This window comes from Leucoraja erinacea, chromosome 4 (genome assembly GCF_028641065.1).
Source record: "Leucoraja erinacea ecotype New England chromosome 4, Leri_hhj_1, whole genome shotgun sequence".
In the NCBI taxonomy this organism is placed as follows: domain Eukaryota; kingdom Metazoa; phylum Chordata; class Chondrichthyes; order Rajiformes; family Rajidae; genus Leucoraja; species Leucoraja erinaceus.
Window position 1 is genome coordinate 47,962,303 of NC_073380.1, and position 16,057 is coordinate 47,978,359.

Genomic DNA, 16,057 nt, shown 5'->3' on the forward strand with positions numbered 1-16,057 from the left:
GTTTGTGCACATCTGTACTTTAAGGAAGAATGAAAGGGCAACCAACTGTTCAGTAAATGAAGGGAGATGGGAAGAGCAAATTAGCTGACCTTCATTAATGCAGATCCACCCTCTGACAATTTTGATGGTGCCGTTGCATGGCTTTTCAAAGTGGATGGTATTCGACGCTTCATTGATTCTAATCATGTTTTGAACCATCATCTCATTAGAAAAGCTGAGCCTCTGCAATGTCACCAAGTCATATTTGTGTAATTGAGTCATCAAATCTGTAAATTGTATTCACAAAGTTCAAAAAGCCACACTTTAATCTTCAAATATAGAAAAAGTGTTGAGTGGAAAACAAGTCAGGCAGCAACCACTTCTTGCCCAGCCTGATATGAATCAAGGCTTAAGATACCAACAGCCGACTGTCATATTACTCACCATTTGAAGGGAAAAACTTAATCCCCAAATAACTTCAGAAATTTAGGACTGATTTTAATCTAACATGATAGGGTGATGATTCACAACCAGTTCAGAAACCAATTAAGCTACTTTTCAATTATCGTTGAATTTCAAAGTTTTAGAAAAAAGATTAATGAATTAACTTTATACAACAAAATGTGATTTTAGGTAAACTGGTTTAGGTTGGAGCAGCAGTACAATGGTAAGGAACACTAGAACATTTTAGAATTAGGCTTATTTGCAATGTAAAATTTATAATGCAAATTTTACATTGTAGCTTTAACCGGTAGTATACTTTGAAGAAACCCAATGCAATTGAATATTCACACACACACGCACACACACACACACACACACTTTTGACTGAAAATTAGAAACAAGAGGAAGAAACCCAAAATTATGGATCACTTTTTTTTAATTATTTCACATGGAGAAGTGTCAGAATTAAGAACAGATCAAATCCACAGGTCTTCTTCAACTAATACCTGATTTGTTTCAAAAGGTTTGGTAGGTGATGTTAAGCAATACCAGGATCACAGTTAAGACAACACCTTCCCTTTGCAGTCTTATTTCCAATTAAGGTAAGCCACAGAAAGTGAAGGCATTGCACAACAGTAACAGCCATGCAGGACAAGGAAAATTAAGGTAGTTGCATTCAACTACAACATCACTGCGGGGCTTCATCTTCAATGACTTCTAGTCTACGAGGCCCGTACAGTAGAACATAGGCTATGTGCCAGTCACCACCGCCAGACAGTTTCAGAATATCTTCAGGCGCCACAACGCTGACTTTATCGTCGTCAAATTTAATCCACTCATCTAAAAATTAAAGCAATACAAATGAGAAATGGGAACCTTCACATTTAAGAACAAAACAGATGTCAGTTGCCCTACAGATTTACACGCAGATCTCAAGGACTGATGTCCAAATTTATTTCAAAACGGTCATGTCAGCATGGAATGCAGTTGCAACAGGCAAGATGTGCAACTGCTATGGTTAAAACCCACAAAAACTCATACATATAACATTAGAGGTTTATGAATGAAGCCAACAAAGGCTGCCAAGGGCTACATTTCATCTAAAATGGTAGCAATGTTGAATTGCTTCAGTTTGACATTGAGCAGGAATAAAAGCCTCCTCCTAATATTTAGATCATGCAATGTCATTGTATCAAGCAAGAAAAAGTACCTGATTTTCTTCTAACCCAAGCTACGTAATGACCAGATGAACTGGATCTGCCTTGATGCGTTAGCACTGCCATAAGGTCATAGTATCCACTGTTATTGGAGCCTAAATCTATTAAAATAAAACAATGTTTATAGTATTTTTTTAACTATAATGGAAAAAAGAACAGATTTAATTCCTATATTATTACATTTCTAATCTTAGTTACACGGAGCTTTAAGAAGACACTAAACAGACCCAGTACATGCATTTTACGAGTTTAACTCAGACCAATTTTGTGACAAGTAGAAACTCAGCAGTTCGATTGCAGATGGTATTGTTTGGACTTGAAAGGAGTCCTAAATTGATTTCAAGAAAATGTTGCGAAATTGTATTTTGAAATACAAACACTTACAGCAATCATAACTTTCTTTATCTTTACCAAAAAAAGCTTCACATTAGAAGCATAATACTAATCAACATACCATCAGGGAAATAAAATGGCTCATACTTGACGTCTTTTGGCTCTCCACTTCCATTTTTAGTGCTAGTCTAATGATAAAAATGAAAATGTAATCAAATCAGTGCTTTATCAAACTTTAGTGATTATGAATGATTGTTGAGTAAATAAAATGCATTATTACGACTCAAATAAAACTTGCTAAAACATATGTTAGACAATAATATATACAAAGTTTACCACCAAATGCAACTTATTTTCAAATAACAATGTTTATGAAATTCTACCAAAATATTGGCAACCAATTCTCCATAAACCAGTGTCAGAGTTCAATGTGATTCAATATAGCAGGGCATTCAAACTTTGGCCCCTACATGAAATCTGAATTCAGAATGTCTCAATTGTGCTGGTGCTACCCAACACACGATGCTGAAGTGGTACAAGATATAAGGAACACAGTGCAGTGAAATAGATAAAATGCATTTTCCTTTAGAAACAAATGTTACCCAGTTTGATTCGAAATGAATTGCCCAATTAATTCTAAAATTACAATTATAGAAAGTGTTTGACGAAATCAATTCTGCAATATGATTTTAGCATAAAAAAATTGCATTCATTTAATATATTTTTCAAATTCTATTGAATGACGTAGAAAATGAGAAATGTTTTTTTCTATTCTGAAGATAGACAGAAAAAGCTGGAGTAACTCAGCAGGACAAGCAGCATCTCTGGAGAGAAGGAATGAGTGACATTTCAGGTCGAGGCCCTTCTTCAGAACTTTCTATTCTGAAGTTGTGCAAAGTGGTCCTGCAGAGTCATGGTGGTACAGCGGTAGAGTTGCTGCCTTACAGCACTTGCAGCGCTGGAGGCCAGGGTTCAATCCCGACTACGGGTGCTGTCTGTACGGAGTTTGTACGTTCTCCCCATGACCGCATGCATGGGTTTTCTCCGAGATCTTTGGTTTCCTCCCACACTCTAAAGATGTACAGGTTTGTAGATAAATTGGCTTGGCAAATGTAAAAATTGTCCCTAGTTTGTGTAGGATAATGTTAATATGCGGGGATCACTGGTCGGCGCGGACTTGGTGGGCCGAAGGGCCTGTTTCCGCGCTGTATCTCTAAACTAAACTAAGCTAAAAAAGAGCAAGAGCTTCACTGTACAAACAACTTTTACATGAAGTTACAAGAATAGGCCTTAATTTACCTTTGTCTGCATATCAACCTTTCGGTCTTCCTCTTCCTTGAATTTTAACCTATGTGGAACCATATTTTCTTGGAGGCTTGGTACACATAGTTCATATACATCCAGCATTAAAGGAAACTTGACATCCTGAAGACAATTACAAAACACATTTTCTATTTACAATTGCAAAACTAAATTACTAATAATGTGCCTTCAAAGACTTCTAATGCACATTTATTTGCTAAAATGCTATGCTGCAAAGTCTAACAATGACAATAACAAATGCCAAATACATGCAAAAAGTTTATCACAAAGCTATCATTTCAACACTAAGAACTGAAATCACCATTGCCAACACAAATAACCAGCATGTAAGTTTGTTAAATTGTAAAAGCATCAGAAGGGAAGCCCCAGGGTAGAAAGCAAGACAGCTGGACTGATCCAATTAAAAATACAATTACTTGCACAGTAGAGAAGAAGATGTTGAGTGAGGATTGATACAATTTAGATTTTTTTAATACAATGAACAGGAAACTTACTTTTGGCTACTGATACAGTGATCAATCTAAAACTGCTATCAACTGAGATTTTATTTTAGTAAAGTACACACAGAATGGACAGCAGAGGAACAGTCTGCAGATGGGGAGGAGTGTGATTATCTGTAATATCTGCAGACTGCAAGTGCCATCATTCGCTCAGTGGTTATCAAAATAATCATACACAATGGAAGGTAGACAGAAATGCGGGAGACTCAGCGGGTGAGGCAGCATCTATGGAACAAAGGAATAGGTGATGTTTCGGGTCGAGTCCCTTCTTCAGATTGATGAGAGGGTGGGGGTGGGGGGGCTCAGGAAGAAGAAAGGAAGAGGCGGAGACATTGGGCTGCAGGAGAGCTGGGGAGAGGAGGGAGAAGAAAGCAGGGACTTCCTGAAATTAGAGAAGTCAATGTTCATACCACTGGGGTGTAAACAACTCAAGCGAAATATGAGGTGCTGCTCCTCAAATTTGCAGTGGGACTCACTCTGGTCATGGAGGAAGCCCAGGACAGAAAGGTCGGATACGGAATTGGAGGGGGAGTTGAAGTGCTGAGCCACCGGGAGTTCAGGTTGGTTAATGCGAACTGTGCAGCAGTGTTGGGCGAAGCGATCTCCAACCCTGCGCTTGGTCTCACTGAGGTAGAGCAGTTGACACCTAGAGCAGCGGATGCGATAGATGAGTTTGGAGGAAGTGCACGTGAACCTCTGTCTCACCTGGAAAGACTGCTTGGATCGTTTGGATGGAGTCAAGGGGGGAGGTAAAGCGACAAGTGTAGCATTTCCTGTGCTTTCAAGGGAAAGTATCAAGGGAGGGGGTGGTTTGGGTGGAAAGGGACAAATTGACCAGGGAGTTACGGAGGGAGCGGTCTCTGCGGCAAGTCCAAAGGGGAGATGGGAATATGTGGCCAGTGGTGGGAGGTGGAAGGTGGCGAAAAAATCGGAGGATTATCTGTTGTATGTAACGGCTGGTGGGGTGGAAGGCGAGGACAAGGGGGGACTCTGTCCTTGTCACAAGTGGGGAGGATGGAGAGTGACAGCGGAGCTACGGGCTATAGAAGAGACCCTGGTGAGAGCCTCATCTATAGTTGAAGAGGGTAACCCCCGTTCCCTAAAGAATGAGGACATCTCCAATACCCGGGTTTGGAACACCTCATACTGGGTGCAGATGCGGCACAGACGGAGGAATTGGGAGTAGGGGATAGAGTCCTTACAGGAAGCAGGGTGGGAAGTGTAGTCCAGATAGCCATAGGAGTCAGTGGGTTCGTAGTAGATGTCGGTCAGTAGACTGTTACCCGCAATGGTGATAGTGAGGTCTAGAAACGGTAGGGAGATGTCGGAAATGGTTCAGGTGAATTTGAGTGCTGGATGGAAGTTAGTGGCAAAATGGATGAAGTCAGTGAGTTCTGCATGGGTGCAGGAGGTAGCACCAATGCAGTCGTCAATGTAGCGGAGGTAGAGTTCGGGGATAGGGCCACGGTACGCCTCGAACAAGGATTGTTCGACGTACCCTACAAAGAGGCAGGCATAGCTAGGCCCCATGCGTGTGCCCATAGCTACGCCTTGGATTTGGAGGAAATAGGAAGAGTCAAAGGAAAAGTTGTTGAGGGCAGAGGAGAGTATCGGTAGACAGGGATTGGCTGGTTCTGCAGTCGAGGAAGAAACGCAGGGCTTGAAGCCTCCTGCTGGGGGATGTCATACACAATGGAAATCAGTTTCTCCTTTTTCATTTGTTTCAGTAAATTTAAATGACCAATTATTCTACTTTATGTGAGAAGGGACACAACATTTGGAAAAGAGTAATCATGTCTAACTCTCCCTGCAAGGTTTGACGCCAGTAAATTTAAATAACAAATTATTCCATCTTAAGAGAAAAGGGACATGAAATTTGTAAAATAATGTTTCCAGTAATGATGTGTAACTCTCCCAGCCAAGTTTGACTCCAGTAAGCATACAGGTCAACAAAACCTGAAAATACTCAGTGCCTGTAATCAATTAAATACTTGTTATCCATGTTAACTATAATAACGAGCACATTGCAGTTAATTTAATAAAGGATAACCATCGTTTTTTTTGTGTGTGTGGTGTAATTCAAGTCACCATTTGTATTATTTTAATTGAATTAGTTTCCAAAGCACCAGTGTCTGCTAAGCAACCTAGAAAAATTGTTTAAAACATTAAACCAAGCCCATTCAATGAAATGGAGATCCGGAGAAATAATGCAGAAACTGTCCTTCCAGACGTGCCGTGGTCTGTCAATAGATTACAAGTACAAACCTTGAGAACTTTGGCATTTACAGACTCTTTTTCCTTGTAGAAAAACCTCACCATCTGAACTGTCAGGTAGGCAGGCAAGCGGCATATTTTAGACTAAATTAAAAGAAAAAAATGTTTACTGCTAGTAAATTTCAGTCAGAACACAGCACACATTTACCAAATAGAAAACCATAATCATTTGTTTCAATTTGTGTAACTTTTATACAGTCCACCACAAGATCAAAAATAGGGATGTCCGCAAGATTGTACAATTTTCAATTCCATGATCAACTCAGCAAACAAACATTCATGCCTGCAGGCAGCAAAACTTTTATTAATCAACAGGCAATCAATCATCAAATGCTCACTTCATCCGCAAATATAACCATTTATACGACGTCTCCTATGTCCCGCGACTCTGCTCTCACTCACCCTCACCTCAAACGTAACAAGGATAGAATTCCTCTGGGTCCTTACCTTTACCCCACCAGCAACACATCATTCTCCGACATTTCCGTCACATCCAAACTGATTAGCCATCAGTCACATCTTCCCGTCCCCACCCCATTTCCCATCTTCTGAGGAGACTGCTCCTTCAGCAACTCCTTGGTTTGCACATCCCTTTCCACCTAAACCACCCCCTCCCTAGTTACTGCCCTCTGCAACTGCAAGAGATGTAACACCTATCCCTCTACCTCCTCCTTCATCCCCATCGAGGATCTCATCAGACTTTCCAGATGAGAAAGAGGTTCACGTGAACCTGCTCTAACCTCATCTCCTGTATCTGGTGTTCCCGATGTGGCCTTCTGTACATCAGCGAGACCAAGAGTAGAATCGGTCCGCAAGGCTTAATGCATCTCCCAGTTGCTAACCATTTAAACTTCTCTTCCCACTATCATACTGTCCTGGGCCTTCTCCATTGGCAGAATGAGATCACACGCAAACTGGAGGAAGAGCACCTCATATCCGCTTACAACTCAACGGTATGAGCATTGAATTCTCCAATTTTAGCAAATAATCAACCCCCCCCCCCCCCCCCGCTCCGTGGCGCACCTGAACGCACCAATTTCTTCCACCCCTTCCTCTTCCACCTACATTCCCTCCCCTTGCTTCACAATTCTCTACTCTTCAATCCTTTTGTCTTGCACCTTCTGCCTTCTCATCTCTGTCCTTTGTCCATCCATTTGTCTATCAAAACCCTCTTCACCTGTTTCCACCTGTGCTTGCCAGGTTTTGTACCTGCCCCTCCTCCTCCTCCTCTCTTCCAGCTTTCTCCCCACCCTCTGTCTGAAGAAGGGTCCCAATCCAAAACCTCATCTATCCGTGTTCTCAAGAGATGATGCCTGACCTGCTGAGTTGCTCCAGCAGTTTCTCTCTTTTATTTTTTTAAACCATTTATAGACTTATTATACTTACAGATTTGATATACAAGGCATTTCTTTGCAACATAGGAGAATGCTTGGTGATTTCTTCTTGAAGACGCTGACAAAGTAAAAATAAATTTATTTGCAGATCTAGTACATTGGTGCAGTTTTGACAATACTTAGCAATTTTCAGCTACAAAAAATGAAATACAATAAAGTTTTACATTTTAATTGTGCAGCCATTTAATAATAAAGCGATTTGCAATCCATCTGTTTTCTCATGCTATTAACAATCTTTTTTATGGAGCCTTTACAAATTTGAAATTTTAGCACTTACCAGCTTTAGTCCTGTGAATAGATATTTGACTTCTTGATTTATGAAACAACTAAGTTGAAGCTGAGTCTCCTTGCCTTTTGTGACATCCTCATCTTCAGCCTCTGTGCACTTCATGCTTTATGAAAGTTATTAAGGATAAACCTGAAAGACAGCACTGTCAGAAAACAGTGCTGTCAAAGCAACAGATAAAAAACTCCCTTGAATCTTGAACAGGATTAAAATGTTGTATTACAGCATGCCTGCCCTCAGATCAATTTCTTCCAAAGTGTTCCAGACCAGTGTTTTGGCATGAAACTGACATGGTTTTGTACAAAAGAGCCTTTCCAACCACAGGTCAGTCATACAGCATGGAAACATGCCTTTTGGCCCAACTCGTCCCATCTAAGCTAGTACCATTTACCTGCATTTGGCCCGTATCCATCTAAAGCTTTCTTATCCAGGTGCCCGAGAAAATTTGGACAAAATTCCTCCACTGGTGCTGTAACACAACAATGAACTAAAATTGCATAAAAGCACTTCTAATATTTTTCCACATCCCAACAACTCAGCTCTGGATTTATTTTTAAGAAAAGGATACGTGGTTTCATATTCTATACCAAAGAATTGGTCAATTAAATTCTTCTTGGGTGTTGAGGCTGTTGCTCCCTCTGAATTAGTCTACAGGGAAGAAGAGTAATAAATAAATTAAGAAGATGTTAGCATGTTAACATGAGAAATAATATAGACGAGGCACAATTCATCACAATTTTAAACAACAGAACCATTATTAGTTTGTAATAATCTATACCAAAAAGAGTCTGCTATTAAACTCTAGCATTTATGTCTTCATATATATCTGGCTATGTGTGGTTAAAAACAAAATTCCATGAATGTAACCTTAATTCAATGTGCACACACCTAACCCAATCCTGCCCTGCACTATAAAGTGCTTGAGCAATTCTGCTCCAAGTAACATCTCTGAACATCAATTCTCCCTCCCTAAAAATGAAAAATTAATTAGTTTTATTAACATATACAATGCAAAATTTTCCCCCTCGCAATTTACGGGTGTGCCTCGATGCTGCCTTCCCCAGGATGTATACCTCATCCACAGTTAATCATATCCTTATAACTATAAAACTCTGATTGATTGATTGAGTGTGTGTGTGTATGCGTGAGCAAGTTCACATCTGCTCAGAAAAAACTACGCTCTAACGGTAAAATGTTTACATAGTCCGATAGACATTTATCCTGTGGACTCGTGCTTTGTTTCTCAAGTTATTAATCAAATTGTTCAAAAATCTGAAATAAAAAGGTCCGGCTTTGGCTGATGACGTAACAATGGTTCTGCACACTGTGTTTTCCACGTGCTTCAAGTGACGTCAACCGGCCGCCCGGGGCCGCCCGCTGCTGCCGCCCTCTCCACGCCCACCCCCACCCCCATCCTCTCTCCCCCCAGCCTTCTCTCTCCCCTCCCCTTCCCTCTCTCTCTCTCCCCACCCCTTCTCTCCCTCCCCTCTCCCTACCCCCCTCCTCCCCCATAATTCCACAAATAATATGGGTGAATATGGCCCATTTATCTCCAACCAATATCTGTCTACTTTTAGGGTACAAAAAGGGTACCTCTAATATACACTTACACCACTACTCACGGGAAGAAAGTAGCGGTGCGACAAAGAGGCCAATAATGTCACTTCTAATCATTATTCATTACTGGAAATGAATGTATTGGCATTTGTTAAATACATATACACTATAGTGTTCCCCATGATGAAATCATACCCGCATTCATAAAGTTCACGGCTTTACTGATCTCAAGGATAAACCACAGTGCACTATTGGAACTATTTAAGAACGATTCAATATCATCAGAAGTGTTGAGACGGAAAAAAGTATACTAAATCCATCCCCTACTCCCAATTCCTCCGTCTCCGCCGCATCTGCTCCCAGGATGAGCTGTTTCACACCACGGCATTGGAAATGTCCTCATTCTTCAGGGAACGGGGGTTCCCCTCCCCTACTATAGAAGAGGCTCTCACCAGGGTCTTTTCCATACTATGTAACATTGCTCTCTCCCCATCCCCCCCACGCGTAACAAGGGCAGTCCCCCTAGTCCTCACCTTTCACCCCACTAGCCGTCACATACAACAAATAGTCCTCCGTCGTTTTCGCCACCTCTAACGTGACCCCACCACTCGCCACATCTTCCCATCTCCCCCCCGTCTAGTTTCCGTAAAGACCGCTCCCTCCGCAACTCCCTGGTCAATTCTTCCCTTCCCTCCCGCACCACCCCCTCCCTGAGCACTTTCCCTTGCAACCGCAAGAGATGCTACACTTGTCGCTTTACCCCCCCCCCCCCCCCCCTCGACTCCATTCAAGGACCCAAGCAGTCGTTCCAGGTGCGACAGAGGTTCACCTGCATCTCCTCCAACCTCAACTATTGCATCCGCTGCTCTAGATGTCAGCTGATCTACATCGGTGAGACCAAGCGTAGGCTTGGCGATCGTTTCGCCGAACACCTCCGCTCGGTCAGCATTAACCAACCTGATCTCCCGGTGGCTCAGCACTTCAACTACCCCTCCCATTCCGAATCCGACCTCTCTTTCCTGGGCCTCCTCCATGGCCAGAGTGAGCACCACCGGAAATTGGAGGAGCAGCACATCATATTCCGCTTGGGCAGTCTGCACCCTAGCGGCATAAACATTGAATTCTCTAATTTCCGGTAGCCCTTGCTGTCTCTTCCCCTTCTCAGCTCTCCCTCAGCCATCGGGCTCCTCCTCTTCCTTTTCCCTTTCGTCTCCCCCCCCACCCTACATCAGTCTGAAGAAGGGTTTTGGCCCGAAACATTGCCTATTTCCTTCGCTCCATAGATGCTGCTGCACCCACTGAGTTTCTCCACCTTCGATTTTCCAGCATCTGCAGTTCCTTCTTAAACACTAATGATAATTAATGTGCCCATGCCAATTTTTCAGCAAACTACCAGTCTTTCTTTCATGTTATAACAAATTACAATCGTAGCACTGTACAGAGGGAAAACACAAATACAACAGGTTGTTGGCTGCATTTTTACCTCCATTGGTGCATCTAATTCCATAGGGTCAAGCTTCTGTTGCAGCACCCTCATGACCTGTATCCAACACTCATTAGCATCCTAAAAGGGATACATAAATTGGCCATCAGAAACATTAAGTGGTCACATCTTCAAAAACACATTTAATCTAAATTTTATTATTAATTTTTACTAATTTAACAGGTTATCTTGTGCACTAACATTGTGCTGGATGGTAATTTGTTGAAAATAAAACGGATCAAATCGGGGAACTCCACTGAATAAAAAGTTTTGTTTTAAACCTTCAAAACTTAAGTAAAATATTTTTGTGTATAATTATTTGGATTTCAACATCTTATTGACTGCAGTTGGAGGCTTCTTCCTCTATTAAACCATTTGTACTGCAAAGTTAAAACAGGCTAATTTGGAAAACTTACTCAAATCTGTCATTAGTGACTGCATATAAATCTCAATTAACTCATTTAAGTAAATCAATCGCTTGAATTGCACTCTCAATGGTGTTGATTTCTTAACCTGCAAGAGGAGTATTCTGATGGGATGAATAAACAAAAGAGCAAGGAATGAAAATCAAGTTATTTGAATAATTAGATGGAGCCAATAGCCATGTAATGAGATAAATATCATTAAACCAATCTTGTGGAATTTTAGATTGCCATTTAGAAAAGAACGATCAATTAATATTTAGGTGGACATTACATATATGACGTAAAATGACTGTGACCATCAGATACAGGTGCACAACCTTTCATCCGAAAGCCTTGGGACCAGACACTTTTCGTAATTCGGAATTTGTCGGCCTTCGGAATGGAAATTATTTAGCGTAGATTTTAATGGCTGGCTCAGTGGTAGAGTGCTCGGCTCATATCCGCAAGGTTGCGAGTTTGCGCTTCGATCCCGGCAGTTCCTCGGTCGCGAGTTTGAGTCTTCAATGTAGTTTTTTCTTGCAGAATAAATGTCTGTATGAAATGCAGTGTGTTGAATGAATTCCTGAATTTGTAAATGTGACCGCAGCATTGAATCACCTCTCGCACTCATGTCACCCTAGCGGGGCTACATGCCCTTAGGCGGCCTAAGGCGACATTTTCACACTCTTATATCCGTGTGCAGCAGAGGCGACGTGCGTTTGGTGTGCAGACGACATCCTGGAAAAAATGTCCGGTTTCTTCCAGGTAGGCGATATACCCTTCTGGGCAATATACCCTCCACTTCTCTTTTATGAAGGGGATTTAGTTCCCCTTTCTTCGAGGACTGACCGGAGGTTCCGCTGTCACCTCTGCGGGCCGCCCTCGGTGAACGTCCTGTCTCCCTGTCCCTGGGATAGCAGGGGGCGATCAAACAGCACAATACCCCCCTCCCCCTCCAACTCCAGAGGAATCCGCTCCCCGATGGGCCGCTACGGCGACAAGTGGCAGTTCGCCCACAGCCCGAGTTGTGCCACCCCAAGAACAAGACGTACCTTGCACACCATCAGCGTCTGCCCCTACGGGGAGCGTGTTCCTCTGAAGTTGGAGCGGGGCTGGGCTGGAGTTGCTGATCTGGGATCTCCGTGCTTGCAATGGGCCTGGGGGTCGGTGTCCCGATGAGGGGGCACAGCTCGGGCTGTGGGCAAACTGCCACTTGTCGCCGTAGCGGCTCATCGGGGAGCGGATTCTGGTGGTCCTGACGTGTTCGGCCAGTTTGCAGCTTTCTTCTGGAGTTGGAACGGGGCTGGGCTGCTGTTGGCTGTGGGTCTCTGGGATCTCCGTGCTTGCAGTGAGCCTGGGGGTCGGTGTCCCATTGGTCCTGACATCTCCGGTGACTGGCATTGTATGCTGGCATCGCCGACGTAAAGACAGTGCAAAGCCCCCACGCCGGTGCAATGGGCGGGGAGCTGGAGAGGGGAGGGAAGGGGGTCACACACATGGCCGGGAAGCAGAGGGGTGTAGGTGGGGTGAAACTGAAGGGAGCGACAATCTGCTGCTCCCTGCCCGCCGAGTTAAAAAGTTCCCACGCAAGACTCACGATACACTGTGTATCGTGAGTCTACCGTGGGAACTTTTTAACTCAGCGGGCAGGCAGCAGCAGATTGTCAATTATTAACCCTCCCGCGCAATATACCCTCACCTTCTCTTTTATAAATGGGGATTTAGTTCCCCTTTCTTCAAGGACCGACCGGAGGTTCCGCTGTCACCTCTGCGGGCCGCCCTCGGTGAACGTCTTCAAGGACCTTTCTTCAAGGACCGAAAAAATGTCCACTATTCGGAGGTTTTCGTTATTTGGATCTTCGGATAAAAGATTGTGCACCTGTAGCTCAAAACCTAGTGCTGGTGGCAGTAAAAGGACTGAATGGCAGAGTAAAAAGGGATGGGCTGAATGGCCTAATTCTGCTCCTGTCACTTATGACTTTGTGACTAAACAAAGCAGCCTGCATAACTGGCATTCCATCCTTCATCCTATTCAGTAAACCAGACAACAGGTCGTACAATCTTCATATTGCAGTGCAGTAACTCAAAACTTCTTTAATTGCTCCACCCAAATCTAACATGTATATCCCTAAATAAGACCAATGCTAGTACAAGGTCAAAAACAACAAGAGAATGGTCACATTGCCACCTGAAAGTTCTCCAAGTCAGATATTATATTTGGAATGTAGACACAAAATGCTAGAGTAACTCAGCAGCTGAGGCAGCATCTCTGGAGAGAAGGAATGGGCGACGTTTCGGTTCGAGACCCTTCTTCAGATTTAACTGAACTGAAATTATATTTGGGACTATATTACCATTCCTTCAGCAACACAGGTCATATGTGATAGGAGCAGAATTAGTCCATCAAGTCCACTCTGGCATTCAACCATGGCTGCTCTATCTCCCCCTTCTAACCCCATTCTACAGCCTTCTCCCCACAACCCCTAACACCCGTACTAATCAAGAATCTATCCATCTCTGCCTTAAAAATATCCATTGACTTGGCCTCCACAGCATTCTGTGGCAAACAGATTCACCACCCACTGACTAAAGAAATTTCTTCTCATATCCTTCCCAAAGGCTCGTCCTTTAATTCTAAGGCTATGACCTCTAGTCCTAGACTCTCCCACTAGTGAAAACAATCTCTCCACATCCACTATATCCAAGCCCTTCACTATTCGGTACCTTTCAGGAGGTCCCCCCTCATTGTTCTAAACTCCACGCCTTTATTCCTACTACCAAAATGTATGACTCCACTTTGCTACACTATATTCCATCTGCCGCTTCTCTGCCCAATCTCCCAACCAGTCCAAATCCTCCTGCTTTCTCTGCCCTACCTGCCCCTCTACCTATTTTTGTATCAACCGCAAACTTAGCCACAGAGCCTTCAATCCCCTCATCCAAATCATTAATAAACAACGTGAAGTGTGGCGGCCCCAGCACCGACCCCTGCGGAACTCCACTAGTCACTGGCAGCCAACCAGAAAGAGCCCCTTTATTGCCACTCTTTGCCTTCTACCATCCAGCCAACCTGCTATCCATGCTAATATCTGCCCTTTGATACCGTGGGCTCTCATCTTCCTTAGCAGCCTCACGTGTGGCACCTTATCAAAGGCTTTCTGAAAATCTAGGTAAACAACGTCCACTTTGTCTGTCCTACTATTTATTTCTTCAAAGGCGAAGCTTTTTATCCAACAACATTTTGAGAATTACTTCAATAATAGACTGGCGTTCAAGGCATAAATAAATTAATAATTGTCCATGAATAAATGCCATAAATGAGAATCCAAAAGTGATTTACAACAGAAATATTCAAAACTGCCTGTTACGTTACATACCTGCTGAAGATATTGGCCTTGCTCTCCTTTCTCTGCAAATTGGGGGAATGCCATATGAAGAAATTGCAGTAGAATTATTGGTGGAATACTAGATGATGTTTTATCCATTGATTCAAATAGGTCTCGAAAAGCTGAAAGAAATTGACACAATTGCATAATTTTTCACTTTTACTATTTAAAAAAAATCTCACATATTAAATTGCAACAACCAATTAAGATTGATGGGACAGATTTTTAGGTGAGCAGAGATTTTACCTCAAATTAATGGCTGAAGATTTTTCTTAAACAGTTGGTGGTGTGTCACTGCATTAAAAATCCATTTGTAATACTAAATGAAGTGTTTAATTATAGAAAGGTCAAAGCTAGGGACCAGCACACCTAAACTGGTTTGAAGAAAGATGGAAAAAATAAAGGGATTTAGGAGCTAAAAGTTAAGACTGGACAACTCCTCATTGAGGTGACGTCTAAAGTTTACAAATAAATAAGCCATATATTATGTTTACAGACCTCTAAAGCTGCTATAAGTAGGAATTTCATTGTTCCGTTATCAGTACATGTGACAATTAAACATTCTGGACTCTCTTTTGAACAATGAAAAGCTAACAATTTTTAACATGCATGCCTGGTCCTGCACTGAATATGTTTTATTTACTCTAAATATTCAAATTCAGAATTAATTTTGGTATAGCCAGGAACATAGGCAAGTAGGCAGGCAGTCTGTAATTAAGGGAAAAAAACTAATTGGCCCGCACTCAAAAGTACATTTCTCAATCATTTCATAGCAGATTGATTGATACTCGGACCAGTACTTGGGGATAGTTGTAATGGGAGGCATGAGTAGGCTTGCTGGCTGGAAGTGCAATCAGTGTTTTTGGGGTAAGTTGATAGATTGGTCAGATGAAAGAGGGAGAGTGATAGGCACAAAATGGCCCATAAAATACCTTAAACAGGGATCTAGAAATTTTAACTAAGAGTTTAGGTTGGAGAAATGAATTTGCAATGTATATCTGGGACTTCGATCTGAACGTCCTTTGAATTGCAAAAAAAAACAGGTCTCAAATTCTGCAAAAGGCTCAAGGTCATAAGTGATAGCAGCAGAATCAGTCCATTCGGCCCATCAAGTCAAAATTCAATCATGGCTGATCTATCTCTCCCTCCTAAGCCCATTCTCCTGCCTTCTCCCCATAATGGCTCAAGGATGTGTGGATGCCATAGGGCAGGCATACCAAAATTATGTACATCATTATACATCACTGAAGTCAGACCCCTTGACCGACCACGTCTGCACTGAGTTTGATGCCAATCTGAAAGTAATTCCATTTGGCTGCACATAGTCCTTATCTTTCTCTTCCCTGCCTGTTCATGTGTCTGTCTGATTACCTCTTAAACATTGCTATCCCATCTGCATCTACTACCTTCCCTGGCAGCATGGTTAGGCACTTTCCGTTTTCCATGAAACAAAAGCTTGCTCATACGTATCCATTAT

The 16,057-nt window shown here is 42.5% G+C and overlaps 1 protein-coding gene across 1 annotated transcript in view; it reads right to left on the reverse strand.

Annotated features, from left to right (window-relative positions):
* Window positions 1-841: 841 nt before the first annotated feature.
* usp14 (ubiquitin specific peptidase 14 (tRNA-guanine transglycosylase)) overlaps window positions 842-16,057 on the reverse strand; it is a 31,005-nt gene continuing 15,789 nt past the window's right edge. The window contains exons 7-16 of the mRNA XM_055634179.1: window positions 14,572-14,702; window positions 10,791-10,871; window positions 8,319-8,398; window positions 7,742-7,856; window positions 7,457-7,522; window positions 6,062-6,154; window positions 3,273-3,398; window positions 2,095-2,161; window positions 1,634-1,741; window positions 842-1,263 (exon numbers count right to left, since the gene is read on the reverse strand). Of these exons, the coding sequence (XP_055490154.1) occupies window positions 1,112-1,263; window positions 1,634-1,741; window positions 2,095-2,161; window positions 3,273-3,398; window positions 6,062-6,154; window positions 7,457-7,522; window positions 7,742-7,856; window positions 8,319-8,398; window positions 10,791-10,871; window positions 14,572-14,702 (1,019 nt within the window). The 3' untranslated portion in view covers window positions 842-1,111. The remainder of the gene's footprint in view (window positions 1,264-1,633; window positions 1,742-2,094; window positions 2,162-3,272; window positions 3,399-6,061; window positions 6,155-7,456; window positions 7,523-7,741; window positions 7,857-8,318; window positions 8,399-10,790; window positions 10,872-14,571; window positions 14,703-16,057) is intronic.